Source organism: Salminus brasiliensis, chromosome 22 (assembly GCF_030463535.1).
Source record: "Salminus brasiliensis chromosome 22, fSalBra1.hap2, whole genome shotgun sequence".
Classification (NCBI taxonomy): Eukaryota; Metazoa; Chordata; class Actinopteri; order Characiformes; family Bryconidae; genus Salminus; species Salminus brasiliensis.
Window position 1 is genome coordinate 33,360,568 of NC_132899.1, and position 15,383 is coordinate 33,375,950.

Here is a 15,383-nt window from a genome sequence, read left to right on the forward strand (position 1 = left end):
TTGATGGCTATTAATAAATTTAGACCATGTGTTCACTCATATACAGTCATGTGCAAAGGTTTTGGCACCCCTGTTCAAATGACGTGTTGTTGATGCTCTGAGTGTAAATAGGTGAACAAAAGTTTGACCACAATTTTCATTTAATTGCTGAATTCAACAGATTGTAAACAAATAGTCTAAAAATATGCCATAACCACATATTCCTGCCACTTTCCCACTATGTTAGATCCAGTAAATGAACAGTAATCCTCTCCAGAATTTGCTTATTTACACTCAAAACAGCAACTACACGTGTTGCTTCAGCAGGGCTGCCCAAACTGGGGTCACTCATCATTCACCTCCATTCGTTTAATTCCTCCTACTCCTCGTCCTCCGTAGTAAGAGGCGTCCACCGTTGGCCATTTCTTCTTTGGCATGCCGTCTTCGTCATCTGACTCCTGACGGAAAGAAACAGCACATGGAGAACGTAGAGCGGTTAAGATGATGGACGCAAAACACCTGTTCTGAGCTCTACAGGGTGAGGTTCAAACATCTTGACATGAGGAAAACACCACGTGGCCTGCAGAGGCAGCTGTATCGTCCGTCTCAGCGCTGAGCGGGTAGCCTGACAGCCTGAGGTGAAAATGATGATGTTTTTCTGTTCTCAGATGTGTTCTCCGGCTCCTCGCGCACCTCAAAAGATGCTGTTTGAGAGCCAAGACTGAAGTCGCACTGGAAGAATGTGCTTCACAAGGCAAGATAAGCACCAGTTTTCCACTCATTTAGTTTTCGGCCTCACGGCTCCCTCATTGGACCGTGATCAGCCGGGTGAAGGCTGCAGTGTAGTAGTGCTGTTATTGACAATATTGCCCTTGACTGGGCATCTCCAGGAATTTGAACCCACCACCTTCTGATAATGAGGTGAAATCTTAGTTGTGGCCAATGTTTTATACTCCCTGCTTAAGTATATGAGTATTTGAGGTAGGGGAATGTAAAGTTCGGAGTCTTACCCAAGAACCCAACCAGACCTGACTTCTTAACTCAGCCATAACATTAAAACCACCAGGCTATTATTGTGTAGGCCCCTCTCATGCTGCCAAAACAGCTCTAACCCATCGAGGCATGGGCTCCACAAGACCTCTGAAGGTGTTCTGCCATGGTATCTGGAACCAAGACTAACTTTATCAGCAGATCCACTGGTTGTCCTTCTTTGTAGCTTTTTTGACTTTTAGTAGATACTGACCACTGCATAGAGTGGGGAACACCCCACAAGACCTGCCTGATTGTCTGGAGATGTTCTGACCCAGTCGTCTAGAACATCACAGTTTCGTTCTTGTCAAGGTGTCTTAGATTTTTATTCTTGTCCTATGCTTCAACACCTCCATCACATTCAAGACCTGACGGTTCACTTTACCTAACAGCCTAATAGATCCACCCCTTAACAGGAGCCACTGGAACCAGATCATCAGTGTTCTGCGCTTTACCTCTCAGTGGTTTTAATGATATGGCTGATTGGTGTAGATATATGTCCATTGTAAAAAGGTGTGCTCTGCATGCTGTGTATTTGTGTGTGTTTGTATATATATATGTATTTATGATCTAATCAATCAGTAAAGAAGCAAAGGCATGAAAATCAGACTCACTGGTTGTGGCGGTGGAGGAGGAGGAGGTTCCTTTATGACCTACAAAGAGAAATGATGATATTCAGATGGTCACACATACAGTAAACATCCCACCAGCCCCACTGCATCCCACCAGCCCCACTAAACCCAGTTTACTAATTATAATTTCATTCAAATCACAAAATTAGATTCCTAGAATCACTGGACGTTACATTACTGGGCTTCACTCATAACCACAGAACTCATAGAACCGCTGAGCTGTCCAGGCTTTTCATTTGCATGCGAGTGGCCAAATTTTCCACCTTCCACTGGCCAGCCTGGGCTCGCTTGGCACGAGCTTACAGATCACTAGAAGATCACTGACAGAATAATGATGGGAGCGCGTCTTCAGTTCAGGGACGTAAATGAGGCTTGAGACTCACTACTGTGCAGCAGAGCGGCCAGAACCACCACATGAACAACAGGGCCAACAACAAGAAGAGGACCAGCAGGGTGATCAGCAGAATAGTCCCGTCAAACTGCCAGAGAAAAACAACACCCAGCTTAAACCAACAGCCTTCACATATACACAGCCTTCAAAACAGACTGACACAGTGTATCTACAACATCAGAACAAACCCAAATATACAGTCAGTGGTCAGTGAGAGTGTCTACCTGTAATTAGCTCTATATAACATTAGAATCAACCCAAATAAATATACAATCAGTGGTCAGAGAGAGTGTCTACCTGTAATTAGCTCTATATAACATTAGAATAAATCCAAATAAACATAAAGTCAGTGGTCAGAGAGAGTTTCTACCTGTAACTAGCTCTATATAACATTAAAATAAACCCTAATAAACAAAGTCAGTGGTCAGAGAGAGTGTCTACCTGCAATGAACTTTATATAACATTAGAATAAACCCTAATAAACAAAGTCAGTGGTCAGTGAGAGTGTCTACCTGCAATTAACTTTATATAACATTAGAATAAACCCAAATAAACAAAGTCAGTGGTCAGTGAGAGCGTCTACCTGTAATTAACTCTATATAACATTAGAATAAACCCACATAAACATAGTCAGTGGTCAGTGAGAGTGGCTACCTGTAATTAACTTTATATAACATTAGAATAAACTCAAATAAATATAAAGTCAGTGGTCAGTGAGAGTGTCTACCTGTAATTAACTCTATATAACATTAGAATAAACCCACATAAACATAGTTAGTGGTCAGTGAGAGTGTCTACCTGTAATTAACTTTATATAACATTAGAATAAACCCTAATAAACAAAGTCAGTGGTCAGTGAGAGTGTCTACCTGTAATTAACTCTATATAACATTAGAATAAACCCAAATAAACATAGTCAGTGGTCAGTGAGAGTGTCTACCTGTAATTACCTCTATACAACATTAGAATAAATCCAAATAAACAAAGTCAGTGGTCAGTGAGAGCGTCTACCTGTAATTAACTTTATATAACATTAGAATAAACCCTAATAAACAAAGTCAGTGGTCAGTGAGAGTGTCTACCTGTAATTAACTCTATATAACATTAGAATAAACCCAAATAAACATAGTCAGTGGTCAGTGAGAGTGTCTACCTGTAATTACCTCTATACAACATTAGAATAAATCCAAATAAACAAAGTCAGTGGTCAGTGAGAGTGGCTACCTGTAATTAACTTTATATAACATTAGAATAAACTCAAATAAATATAAAGTCAGTGGTCAGTGAGAGTGTCTACCTGTAATTAACTCTATATAACATTAGAATAAACCCACATAAACATAGTCAGTGGTCAGTGAGAGTGTCTACCTGTAATTAACTTTATATAACATTAGAATAAACCCTAATAAACAAAGTCAGTGGTCAGTGAGAGTGTCTACCTGTAATTAACTCTATATAACATTAGAATAAACCCAAATAAACATAGTCAGTGGTCAGTGAGAGTGTCTACCTGTAATTACCTCTATACAACATTAGAATAAATCCAAATAAACAAAGTCAGTGGTCAGTGAGAGCGTCTACCTGTAATTAACTTTATATAACATTAGAATAAACCCAAATAAACAAAGTCAGTGGTCAGTGAGAGCGTCTACCTGTAATTAACTTTATATAACATTAGAATAAACCCAAATAAACAAAGTCAGTGGTCAGTGAGAGTGTCTACCTGTAATTAACTCTATACAACATTAGAATAAATCCAAATAAAAGTCAGTGGTCAGTGAGAGCAGATGGTTCTAATTCGTATGCAGCCCAGGGTTAAGATACTTAACCCCTTAGACCCTGTACCTCTCACGTCTGCACTTTAATAGCTACTGTGATAATGAACAAGAGTTTTATAGGTCCTACAATAGAACCCTGCGGGACGCCACGAGAAATGCACAGTGCTAATGCAATGGCAAGGGTACTAGAGTCCAAACCTGGCGCAGCATGTGGATGTAACGTCCATATTTAGGGATGTGCATTAGAACTTTGGGCCACATACAGTTGAACTGCAGCCAGCTGTGCTGGTGATCCTCATGGCGGCCTGTGGGCTGGGTGAAAGTAGTAAACGTGGTCCAGACCCGAGCCATGACTCGTTTGTTGTCTAGGCTGAATTTGTGCAGTTATGCAAATGTGTTTGCAACTCCAGAGCTAACCCAGGGTCTTCTATGGGTTAATGGAAAAGGCTGTTAACTGTGTGAGGGAGTCGGTCTGGGGCTGAGGGGCCCACTGCCTCTCAAGATCAGAGCCAGGGTCTCCAGGGGCTTTGGGCTGGATAAGCCTGAAAGCCCCTGTGGTCTGGCTGAGGATAGAGTGAAGAAGCAGAAGAAGAGAAAAGAAACTCACTGTGAGGGAAAGAGAGCCCTCTGTCAGAGCCCAGAGACAGACGGACGGTCTGAAAGCAAAGACGAAGACGTGGAGACGTGGAAAAACAAAGAGTTAATGAGGAGAGAGAGGCGGCGATCTGATTGTGTGTGTGTGTGTGTGTGTGTGTGTGTTTACTCACACATTCGGTGGTGGTGATGTGTACCGAGCTGGTGATGAACGACAGACCCTCGTTCATGCTGACCTGTAGGTAAACCACCCTGAAGACAGAGAGACAGAAAAGAGCATTTCTCTATTCAGTAATTTACCCACACTATGTGTCCAAAAGTATCCGGACACTCCTCCTCCTATAATCAAGGGGATTAGCTGAGAGTATGTCCTCCTTCACTGCAGCAACAGCCTCTACTCTTCTGGGAAGGCCTTACGCTAGATGTTGGAACATTGCTGTGAATTAGGATTTGATTGCATTCAGCCCCAAATGTGAGAGCATCAGTGAGGTTCAGTTCTGACACTGCTCCACAGCTCATTGCTGGGGGCCTTTATACCCCTCTGGCCCACGCCAGGCACGGTGACCTTAGCTGAAGCAGCTGGAGTCACTCATTAGAAAGGGCGTCTGGATACTTTTGGACGTGCAGTGTTTGTGTATTTGGGCATGAAAAGCAGTCCGGTCGATGCTGAGGGAGAGTACTGGCCAAGGGGAAGTGTTGGTGACTTGACGTCTGTAAAGTCAGTGAGATCAAAGGGAAGGGGGCCGGGCGACAGCAGGCTTTGATCAGAGAGAGTGGGGGAGAGAGAGAGTGAGAGAGAGAGAGTGAGAGTGAGCGAGAGAGAGAGGGGGATGAGATGATGAAATAGGCTGCAACACTGAGCCGGAGTTATTTAGTCCATGGAGAAATTCATTTTTATAAATGAGAGATTAAATATTGCAAACAAATAAGAGGAAAAATTGAAGTCCAATTAAAATATCTAATATTTCTCTTTTTAAAATAATGACCTTTTTTTTCTTTAAATTTTATACGATTTTTCTCCCCAAGTAGGACCACCAATTACCCAAGCCCTCCCATCCACCCACCCTGGAGAGAGCAAGGCCAACTGTACTCTCTCTCTGGGCCTCGGCTGACGATGGCCAGCAGCATGACCGGGATTCGAACCAGCGACCCTCTGATCATAGTGCCTTACTCCGCTGGGCCACTCGGGACCCCAAATTACCTTATTTTTAAACATTAGGAATCCACTGCAGTTCGGGATTGGGTGCCGATCCAGGCATATTTTAATGGCTGACTGTTTTAACCTAGATCTGATCTGCTGTGTTCTAGCAGAGCACCCGCTGGCGCCCTCTAGGTTCCATTAATAGATATTATTCCCAGTTGGCAGCAGTGAGGAGTGTGGAGCAGTTTTACCGTGGAACTTATAGAGCTTTGGTTCTAGAGCTTTGACTGCGTTAACATGTTTCATCAATACAGTACAAGCCAGCCGGGGGAGGAGCCACTTACTTCCCAACTTCATCGATGACCGGAGCCGGACACAGCAGATAGGTGTCTTCTATCCCGTCAGGCTTCACATCTGAGGAGGTAGAACCAGAACCGTGACTGACTTTAACTCAGTTTAACTTTATTGATCATTATTATTATGATTAGTAATCAATAATATTCATTACATCACATTCACATCACATTCGCAACTATTTCATGTCAAGTCAAGACCACGTATTAAAGCAACAGTGTGGAATATTTATAACAGATGGGTATTAATGTATTAACTTCACCAAGACTAATCACAAATTAATAATATTATACTGTTAATTAATTATCCTATTCACACCACATAAATAATTTCAAATCAAGCTTATGGGCCAGTATGAAATTAACAGTGCTATGTTTTTTGTTACTGAATTTTATTATTTACTCATTTATTAAAGTTAAATTCCTAAATTACATTACGTTAATTGTATATTGTTCCTTAATATTTTATTGACACTGCCAACATTAATTAATAAAGTCAAGTCGTGTTTATGGTTCTTTAAAAACGGATTAATTGAGACTTATTCAATTATTAACATTTATTTATCAACATTTATATAGTATAACACTTTTAATCATTTTTAAATAGCCAAAATGTAATTACATTAAAGATGTATTATTAATTAATACTATTTTGTTTCTGCTCAGTCAAGTTTATGCTCCAATAACAATTTTTAATTTTTAAAATTAATATTTAGATTATTATTACATTAACATTATATTGTTAAATGTAATATAGTTATATTAATATATATTATATATTGATTAATTACATAATAATGTACCATATAAATAGCATAGAAGTTTAATAAATATAAATGTAAATATAAATGTATGTTCTGGCTGACTTTTGTATTTAAATGACAAAAATGATACATTATATATATATATATATATATATATATATATATATATAATGTATAATATATATTTTTTATTATTATTATTAATTAAGCCATTTTTTAATTCCCCTCTTTAGTTCTAGCATAATTCAGACCAACAGTCGATAGAGCGATATTTGTTTTTCTTATTAATTTTTGGTTTTGAGAGGAAGGGATACTCACTTAAGGTGACCGTATCGTTGACCTTGAAGCTGCACATCACCTGGTCAATCTTCCTGGCGTGCAGGAAGCCGTTTCCTCGGACCACTACTTGGAAGGACTCTGAAATGGGGATCAGTGTTACGGCAGAGGCCTCAGAAGTGATGGTACTTTTGCTTTTTGTGAAGCCGGTTTGGAACTAGGTTTTTGGGGTTGGAGCTAAAATAACCAGAGAAACAGCAGTGATGAAAATGCATCTTCCAGACTTTCTTCTCCAAATTTCCCACAGAATCCTCCACTGCGGAGGCTCGTAACTGCCCGATCTGTGTGTGTGTGTGTGTAACCAGGCACACACTTAATCACGCCTAACTGCTGCTCATTCCCACGAGGGTCCGCTCAGTCGTTACCTTAAATGCCTCCCACTGCAGAACATGGACATGCATGGACGGCCAATCGCATTACCTAACAGCTCCAGCTCCCACGGGAGACCACTCTGTTCCTCTCTAATGAAATGAGTGCAGCTCTTAGCAAATGAAAAAAAGGAGCTTTATTGATCAGGGCGTTTGCCCCGCTGCCCATCACCTCACCTCCTGCACAGACGCTGGACGGCTCAGCTGCCAAGATCTCAATACAGGACTTCTTGATGATCTGCAGGAAGAAGGGGTTTGATAGGTCAAGCTACACGAGTCTTCTGAGTTCTATATGGAATGATGATGATGATGATGATGATGATAAAACAGCGGAGAATCTCCTTTTTTGCCCTGCAGCACGTATCCCTCCACAATTTTAATGATCTGAGCAGGTTCTAGAGCAGAACTCGTCTCAGAACTCTGGTAGAACAGTGTCTCAGGCATCAGGCAGCGTCTTCATCACCATTAGGTGAAGAACTTTCTGTGAGGAGCTTTTATTAGAGCTTCAGACGTCTGCTTCCCTTCACCTCCACTGTAGAACTCCAGCTCTGACTGGGGGGGGGGTTTATCTAGAACCGAGCTTTGCTTTCACACCACCAGACCCCTCAAACCACCACTCTAAATCGCTAAATCTAATAATCTACACTGTTTAATTATGCAGAGAATTTCGACCATTTCATGAAATTTTCCTTTTTAACAGCAGGAAAAGGTGCTGCAGAGGTGTTAGTTGGATGTAAGCTCCGGCCCAGCCGCGGAGAACGCCCCACTGTCAACGCCTGTGCTTCCAGTCGTGCTTCTAGCTTCCCTTCATCTGCATTTTATTAAGTAGTGATCTTTGTTTACCGAGTCAATCACTCCTCTCAGGGCCTGGAATCCGCCCGTCACAGGAAACACGTGCTCGATGGTGTCCGCTATGGTGGCCAGCTACAGTCAGAAACACACACAGGTTTATTTACACAAGGTTTCGGCTTCCTACTGCTTTCACTGAGCCCTTTACACACGTCCCCTACCCTTCCAGTACACTCTATTCAACAGACTAGTTCTGTTACCGTGCCTTTAAGACTAGTGTATGTAAATGAGTTGTGCTCTTATTGGCTGGCCTGTATTATTCCACATTGAGAAAGCACTTTGAGCTGCAACAGTTTATATAACTGCTGTAGGCTGAATGGGTGGGGTTAAACTGCTGTAGGCTGAATGGGTGGGGCTAAACAGCTGTAGGCTGAATGGATGGGGTTAAACTCCTGTAGACTGAATGGGTGGGGCTAAACTGCTATAGGCTGAATGGATGGGGTTAAACTGCTGTAGGCTAAATGGATGGGGTTAAACTCCTGTAGACTGAATGGGTGGGGTTAAACTCCTGTAGACTGAATGGGTGGGGCTAAACTGCTGTAGGCTGAGCAAGGCTAAACTGATATAGGCTGAATGGATGGGGTTAAACTGCTGTAGACTGAATGGGTGGGGCTAAACTGCTGTAGGCTGAGCAAGGTTAAACTGATATAGGCTGAATGGTGGGGCTTAACTGCTGTAGGCAGAATGGGTGGGGCTAAATTGTTGTAGGCTGAGCAAGGTTAAACTGATATAGGCTGAATGGGTGGGGCTAAACTGCTGTAGGTCCGAGATATTGGTGGGTTAATAACAGGGTTATTTAAGAGCCCACATCATGGAAAACTGAACGAACCCCCAAATTAAAAGTCTGACTTAAGTTTGAGACCAAATGTCATTGGCATCAAGATCACAATAATAACAGGGAGATAATCAGCTTCATCACCTGCGTCTCGTTGAAGTCCTTGACTCCAACACAGTACACAATAGCACCTAGCGTTCTAGCTCTGGCAGCCTGGAGGGAAAACAAGAGTGTCACGAAATTCCAAAGGATTTCACAATCAATATAAACAGCACATGGAAAAATGAGTGGAAAAGCAGGCCAGTCAGTGATGCAACCTCTTGTTGTGCTGCGACCAGCTGCTGCTCGTTCAGTTCCCCGTCTGTCAGTGCGATGATCACGCTGGCTTTGCCTGAAAAGCACAAGTTCAGTGATATCACTATCAGTGGAAATGACGTCTGCAGCAGCTCAAAGATCTACTGGACTGTAGGAGAGCCCAGACACCTGCTTATCCATTTAAGGGCAGATCTACTAGCGTTGTGCTCAGATCCTGCTGTGGGTTTGACTGTGTTTCCAGCAGCAGCAGCAGCAGCAGGCTGTCACTCTTCTGTTTGACCTCTTGAAAGTTTGATATTAGAAAATATTGTGTTTTCACAACTTTTAATTAATATGATAACATTGATTTATTTATTCTATTTTTAAAATTTATTTTATGATTCTTATTTTCTCAGAATTGGGTTAATAACAAAATAATTGTTTCCAAAAAAATAACTAATGACTAATAATTCTAAAAACTTTTAAATTAACATTAGTAAGACCTTTATTATGTTATGATAAAATAATGTTTTCTAAAACTTCTGAACAACATTATGAAATTTTCTGAAAAAAAGTATATGCTATATAAATTACAATAATAACTGTTCATAAAACCTTAAACCTTAAAATATTTAAAAAACAAAGCCTAAACATGAAAAATTCTGTTTAAATATGATGGAATTACGACAATTTCTAAAACAGTAAAATTTAAATTATTACATAATCATTAAAAAAAGAAATAAAATATTTACAAAATATTTACCTATTTTTTGGAAATCTGTAATGAATGTGACAATATGTGTTTTCTCCAACCGAACCAAATAATTTGGAGTAATTTCTGAAAAATCATGACTTATCTCAACTTTTTAGAAACTATTTTATGTTTTTTTTATATATTTTTTGTTTAATATAAAAACATTTCAACATATTGTCAAACTGAGATTAAGAATGAATTATGAATAACATTTTTCTCCCACCTGACTGAAACAAGCCTGAGAATTCTGATAATGCACACAGTGTAGTCAGGTGACGCTGCGCTGCTCGTGTCTTAGTTAGAGTGGATGATGCACTAACTTGGCCACACCCACCAGCACAAACCGCCTGTCATTAACGCAGGTCTTTAGTAAATCTGCCCCCAGTGACCATAAACAAGCTCGTCAATAGGACTCACCAAAATTCTCCTGATGGATCTGTTCGTTAGCCTGTGAACAACGACAACATGATTGATATGGAGAACCGCACTGAGAACCTGATCAATATGTTCTCTAACAGGATTAGAAACTGAACCTTTTCCAGGCCGAGGTGCATAAACGTGTCTCCTCCTGGGATCTCCCTCCTTAGGACATTCAGGCCTTTTGTGATGTGTTCCCTTGGAAACAAAGAAAGATTAAAAGTCATCAAAGTTGTCATCTTAGTGTTCTTTATGGAACCTTCGGCTGGTTCTAGATGAAAATGCACTATTTAACATCAATTCAATCATTGAATTCAATTCATCATTCAATCAAATCAATTATTTTTTTGTTAACTCAAATAAATAAAAAAACTCTTTAAAAAACATTTAAGATGTAAGTCAGTCAGTGTGGGAGTTTTGGTGGGTTTGGTGGTGTGAAACTTGGTTCTAGATAACCTCCCCCAGTCAGAGCTGGAGTTCTACAGTGGAGGTGAAGGGAAGCAGACGTCTGAAGCTCTAATAAAAGCTCCTCACAGAAAGTTCTTCACCTAATGGTGATGAAGACGCTGCCTGATGCCTGAGACACTGTTCTACCAGAGTTCTGAGAAGAGTTCGACTCTAGAACCTGCTTTTAGAACCAGATCATTAAAAAGGTGGAGGGATACATGCTGCCTTTAGGGTGTAGTGCGGGAAAAGTAGTACCTAAAGATTGAGATTCTCCACTATTTTACCATCATCGTCCTTCCATTTAAAACTCAGAAGACTAGTGTAGCTTCACTGGTGAGTTTGGATAGTAAATAAAATATGGGCTATATCTGTGTTGTAGTCATGGCAACTGATGCCTAGTTCACCAGCACTGTAAAGAAATCAGAATGGGTAAGTTTCTCTACAGTGAAGTCTCCACAGTTTCACACCGAACCCAACTCTGAATAAACTCTTCTCACAGACTGAGCTTTGAGAAGAATTTGATATAGCTGCCTATAGCTGTCCTTGAGGAGACCCTATGACAGATTTTCCCATCATAGTTTCCTCATCATAGCTCCTCTGTAAATCACACCCCATGTACCCACCATACCTATCTTCAGTCAGCTTCATGATGGTGGTTCCTCTGGACGAGAACACGATGAAGGACATGCGTAACAGGGGGCTGCGGAACACAACAAAGCTAATGTTAATGGAACAGTTCTCAACTCCTACCATACACTGCCCCCCCCCTCATATTAATAATTAATCAGTCACATGTACAGCCTTATGGCCCACGTTCAGTAACAGACTGGACAAACTGTACCTGATAAATTTCTCGGCCAGGCTTTCAACAAAAGAGTAGATCTCGTGCCAGTGGTGCTTCACGCTTCCTGACCTGAGGAGAAAACGAGCGAATCATCGTTAAAGTCAGTTAGCTTTCAGAATCAGTAGTCAGACCCTCAAATTAGTGATGGGTCTGTAGATCAGACACTTTGGTTCAGTGGTGTTTTCAGAATTAGGACTGGGTGGAACAGTGTCTCCTGAAGGAACCCTCATGTACCCTGAAGGAAACTCAGCCAATCATCGTTCAGCATTCCCACTTCCAGGCAGTTGCTATACGCTGTTTGTACATGGTCAATAAGGGTGTTTTGCAAAATTGCTACTATGGTGTTTAGTGCTTGCTATTTTGTTGCTAGGTGATCACTATAGCATCCCAAATGGTTGCTATGGTGTTACTAACTGATTGCTAGAAGGGCACTATGTGGTTGCTATGATGTCCTAAGTGATTGCTATTGTGTTGCAAAATTCTTGCTATGGTGTCCGAGGTGGTTGCTGTAGTGTTGTTGGGTGGTTTCTATGTTGTTGCTAGGTGGTTGCTATGGAGTTGCTTAATGGTTGTAAGGTGGTCGCTGTGGTATCCCAGATAATTGAAAAGGTGTTTTAAAATTGTTGCTATGGTATTTCAGCTGGTTGCTATAGTGGATCTCTAATGCCTCTCATAGAGGGATTTACACCTGCTTTCTGGACAAGCTGAGAGCTCCAGAAGCTTGATCTGAAGGTAGAGCAGCATGTGGGCTGAGGTGGTAGAGTAACACTACAGGATTTTGCACTAATATGACTCAGCAGTTCTGGAGAGAGGTTCTCCTCCTGCAGCTCCACCACCAAAGCTCCATAGTGCAGTAGCAGCAGCAGCGCTCCAGCCCGGAGTGGGAATGACGGAGGCGCCCTTCTCCCTGTTCCAGTCAGTGGAGCATCAGCATGATCCTGAAGCTGCTGGTTTACAGTATAATTGATACAGGCTGCTGCTTTAGGGAAGGGTTAGTCTTCTCCTGGTCAGGGTCCCTCTGCTTTTGCCCCTCTCTGCGCTGTGACCCCGAGGCAGGGCAGTAAAAGCCGCATGAAGTCCGATGGTTTCCTGTCCCAGCGGTGATTCATTAATGCTAGATGACAAACAGGAAGTGATTTAACCTGCTCTTCACATCTGCGAAGGCATAGTCTGGCTAAGTTTAGCCCGGCTCCAGTAGCGACTCTCCGCTCTGCTGATGTAACAGGGTTTAGTCAGAACGCCAGACATAACATCAACCACGGTCCTCAGCCGTCCTCTCTGACACAGTTACAACACATCCCTAACGGAACCAAAGGGCTAGTTCACCAAATCCCCCCCCCCCCACCCTACATTACAGTATCTAAAAGTTTGTGGACACCCCTGCTAATGAATGCATTCAGCTTCTTTAGATGTGCAAATGCACACACACAGCTTGTCTAGTCCCTGTGGGAGGACCTGTAATGGAATAGGACTCTCTGGAGCAGATCAATAAACTTGAGCCTAAGGTCACCATGCTGCCTAATTCCAGGCGTGGGCTAGAGGGGCATAAAGCCCCCCAGCATTGAGCTATGGAGCAGTGGAACTACTGTCTTCTCTGGAATGATGGTGGAGCTCTATCCACCTGTTGGGAAGTTGATAGGTGGTTGCTATTTTGTTGCCAGGTGGTTGCTATAGTGTTAGGTGGTCGCTATTGCATCCTAAGTCGTTACTATGGTATCCTAGGTGAATGCTATGATGTTGCAAAATGGTTACAGTGGTACCCTAGGCTGATGCTGTAGTGTAGTTAAGTGGTTGCTATGTTGTTTCTAGGTTGTTGCTGTGGAGCAGTGTTCTCTGGAATGATGGAAGGTGCTATAGCCAGTACTTTTGGATGGGATGAGGTGGGGTGGTGATCAACATCCTGACCTCACTAACACTCTTGTCGCTGAATGCAGTCAAATCCTCACAGCAATGCTCCTCCTCTGAAATCTAGTAGAAAGCCTTCATCGCTACTTTTGTCCATCTAGGGTATAACGCTAAGCGTATACATGCTTGGTGTGTTCTCTGGTTTAGTACTGGAGCTAAGAGGCTAATGTAGCTAAGAACTAATGGAAGTTAGCATGGAGCTAACAGCAGCCCTACATCCTCACGCTCTTGCCTCAGACCGTGTGGAGCTGGTTAGCAGTCTTTGTTATTAAACAAGTACAGTAAAATAAGCAGACAGAAGTTCACCACAGCCTTCAAAACTGCTGCTGCCGCTAGGTTTTTAGCCATGCTAGCATATTTCTTTACATGTTTCCAGATACCGGTGACTCATACGATGTCGGAAACCACATAATCAGAGATTCCTGCACACTTCCTCTCGCTATGAGGAGAGTGTGTGATGATTTCGGATTAAGAAGTGTGTCCCAATACTTTTGTCCATTTAGTACATTGGATATAATGACTTTAATATAGGATATTTTTTTTACTGTTTGAAGCTCCAGAGGAGCCCCAGGCAACACGGGACTATCTGCTCAGCTTGGTTTGGGGGGGAACCGGGGGAGTTTTGATGAGCTCCTCCTTTAAGGAGACGTCAACACTCTAGTCAGACGTTGTTTACGTTACAGAGGTCATGTGAAAGCATGTTTGTGTTCTCGAAAAAAGCTTACTAATGAATCTGTTTCATCTTGAAAGCCGACGGTGACTCAGGGGAGGAAGGCTGGGGTGGACGGTGTTTTTTTTTCTTCTTTTCAGCAGAGTCAACAGAAGACGAGGCAAGGGCTCGACGCAACTCCCGAACCAGAGCAGATGCCACACAGGGGCAACCGCTGCCACGGCTGTCCAGGGTCAGGCCGAGGCCTCGCCGCAGCTCCGGACTCGACGCGGCCGAACTTCACAATGCAGGGTGTTTACCTTGGCCCGGTGGGTTCTTCTGAGGTACCAGCGAGCGTGGGGCTCGGTGCCTCGCTAGCACTTTCCTCACCTGTACAAACAGAGCTCCAGGAGGAAGTGGCCATTTTCATGCGAGACCCTTGATGAAGCGTTCTGCGGCGCTCTTGCTTTGATCTGCTGTAATGACCTGCACCCGCCTCCCAGAGGCGCCGATTTCAGCAGGCTGAACGAGGCCGGCATTGGCGTGTTCCTCATTTAGGGAAAAAGGAACGAGTGATGTCATCAGCTGTGCTGATGGAGAAACCTGCAGAGTGCGTCCGAGTGCTCTGACTGACCGGGTCACGGATAACTGGACGAGCAGAACAAGACCCCCAGGAACAGAAGCTCTCAGAATTAGACCTGGTGCACATCAAAACCTGAAAATACCTACATCGCTACAGGGTTACCAAGTGGTTGCTATGAGATTGCAAAGCAGTTGCCATGGTGTTCTAGGTGGTTGCTCTGAGGTTGCAATGCTGTTACTAGAGGTTTTGTGCTGTGGCTTAGGGATTGCTAGGCTGCTGGTAAGTAGTTTCTATGGGGTTGCTAAGCAGTTGCCATGATGTGCAAGGTGGTTGCTATGGGGTTGCTATGCTGTTGCTAAGCAATTCTTAAGAGGCTGCTAAGTTGCGGCGAGGAAGTTTGGTATTCTGTTTCTTTGCAACTACTCTGGTGTTACTATGCAGTTGCTATGTCATATGAGGTGGTTGCTAAGCAATTGCTAAGATGCTGCTAGGTGGTTGCTC

General features: G+C 42.6%; 1 protein-coding gene across 1 annotated transcript in view; it reads right to left on the reverse strand.

Annotated features, from left to right (window-relative positions):
- antxr1c (ANTXR cell adhesion molecule 1c) overlaps positions 1 to 15,383 on the reverse strand; it is a 36,533-nt gene that overhangs the window by 10,793 nt on the left and 10,357 nt on the right. The window contains exons 2-15 of the mRNA XM_072666937.1: positions 11,743 to 11,814; positions 11,530 to 11,601; positions 10,571 to 10,652; positions 10,455 to 10,485; positions 9,307 to 9,380; positions 9,134 to 9,202; positions 8,209 to 8,289; positions 7,543 to 7,603; positions 6,980 to 7,078; positions 5,889 to 5,958; positions 4,577 to 4,655; positions 2,024 to 2,119; positions 1,623 to 1,661; positions 339 to 437 (exon numbers count right to left, since the gene is read on the reverse strand). Of these exons, the coding sequence (XP_072523038.1) occupies positions 339 to 437; positions 1,623 to 1,661; positions 2,024 to 2,119; positions 4,577 to 4,655; positions 5,889 to 5,958; positions 6,980 to 7,078; positions 7,543 to 7,603; positions 8,209 to 8,289; positions 9,134 to 9,202; positions 9,307 to 9,380; positions 10,455 to 10,485; positions 10,571 to 10,652; positions 11,530 to 11,601; positions 11,743 to 11,814 (1,024 nt within the window). The remainder of the gene's footprint in view (positions 1 to 338; positions 438 to 1,622; positions 1,662 to 2,023; positions 2,120 to 4,576; positions 4,656 to 5,888; positions 5,959 to 6,979; positions 7,079 to 7,542; positions 7,604 to 8,208; positions 8,290 to 9,133; positions 9,203 to 9,306; positions 9,381 to 10,454; positions 10,486 to 10,570; positions 10,653 to 11,529; positions 11,602 to 11,742; positions 11,815 to 15,383) is intronic.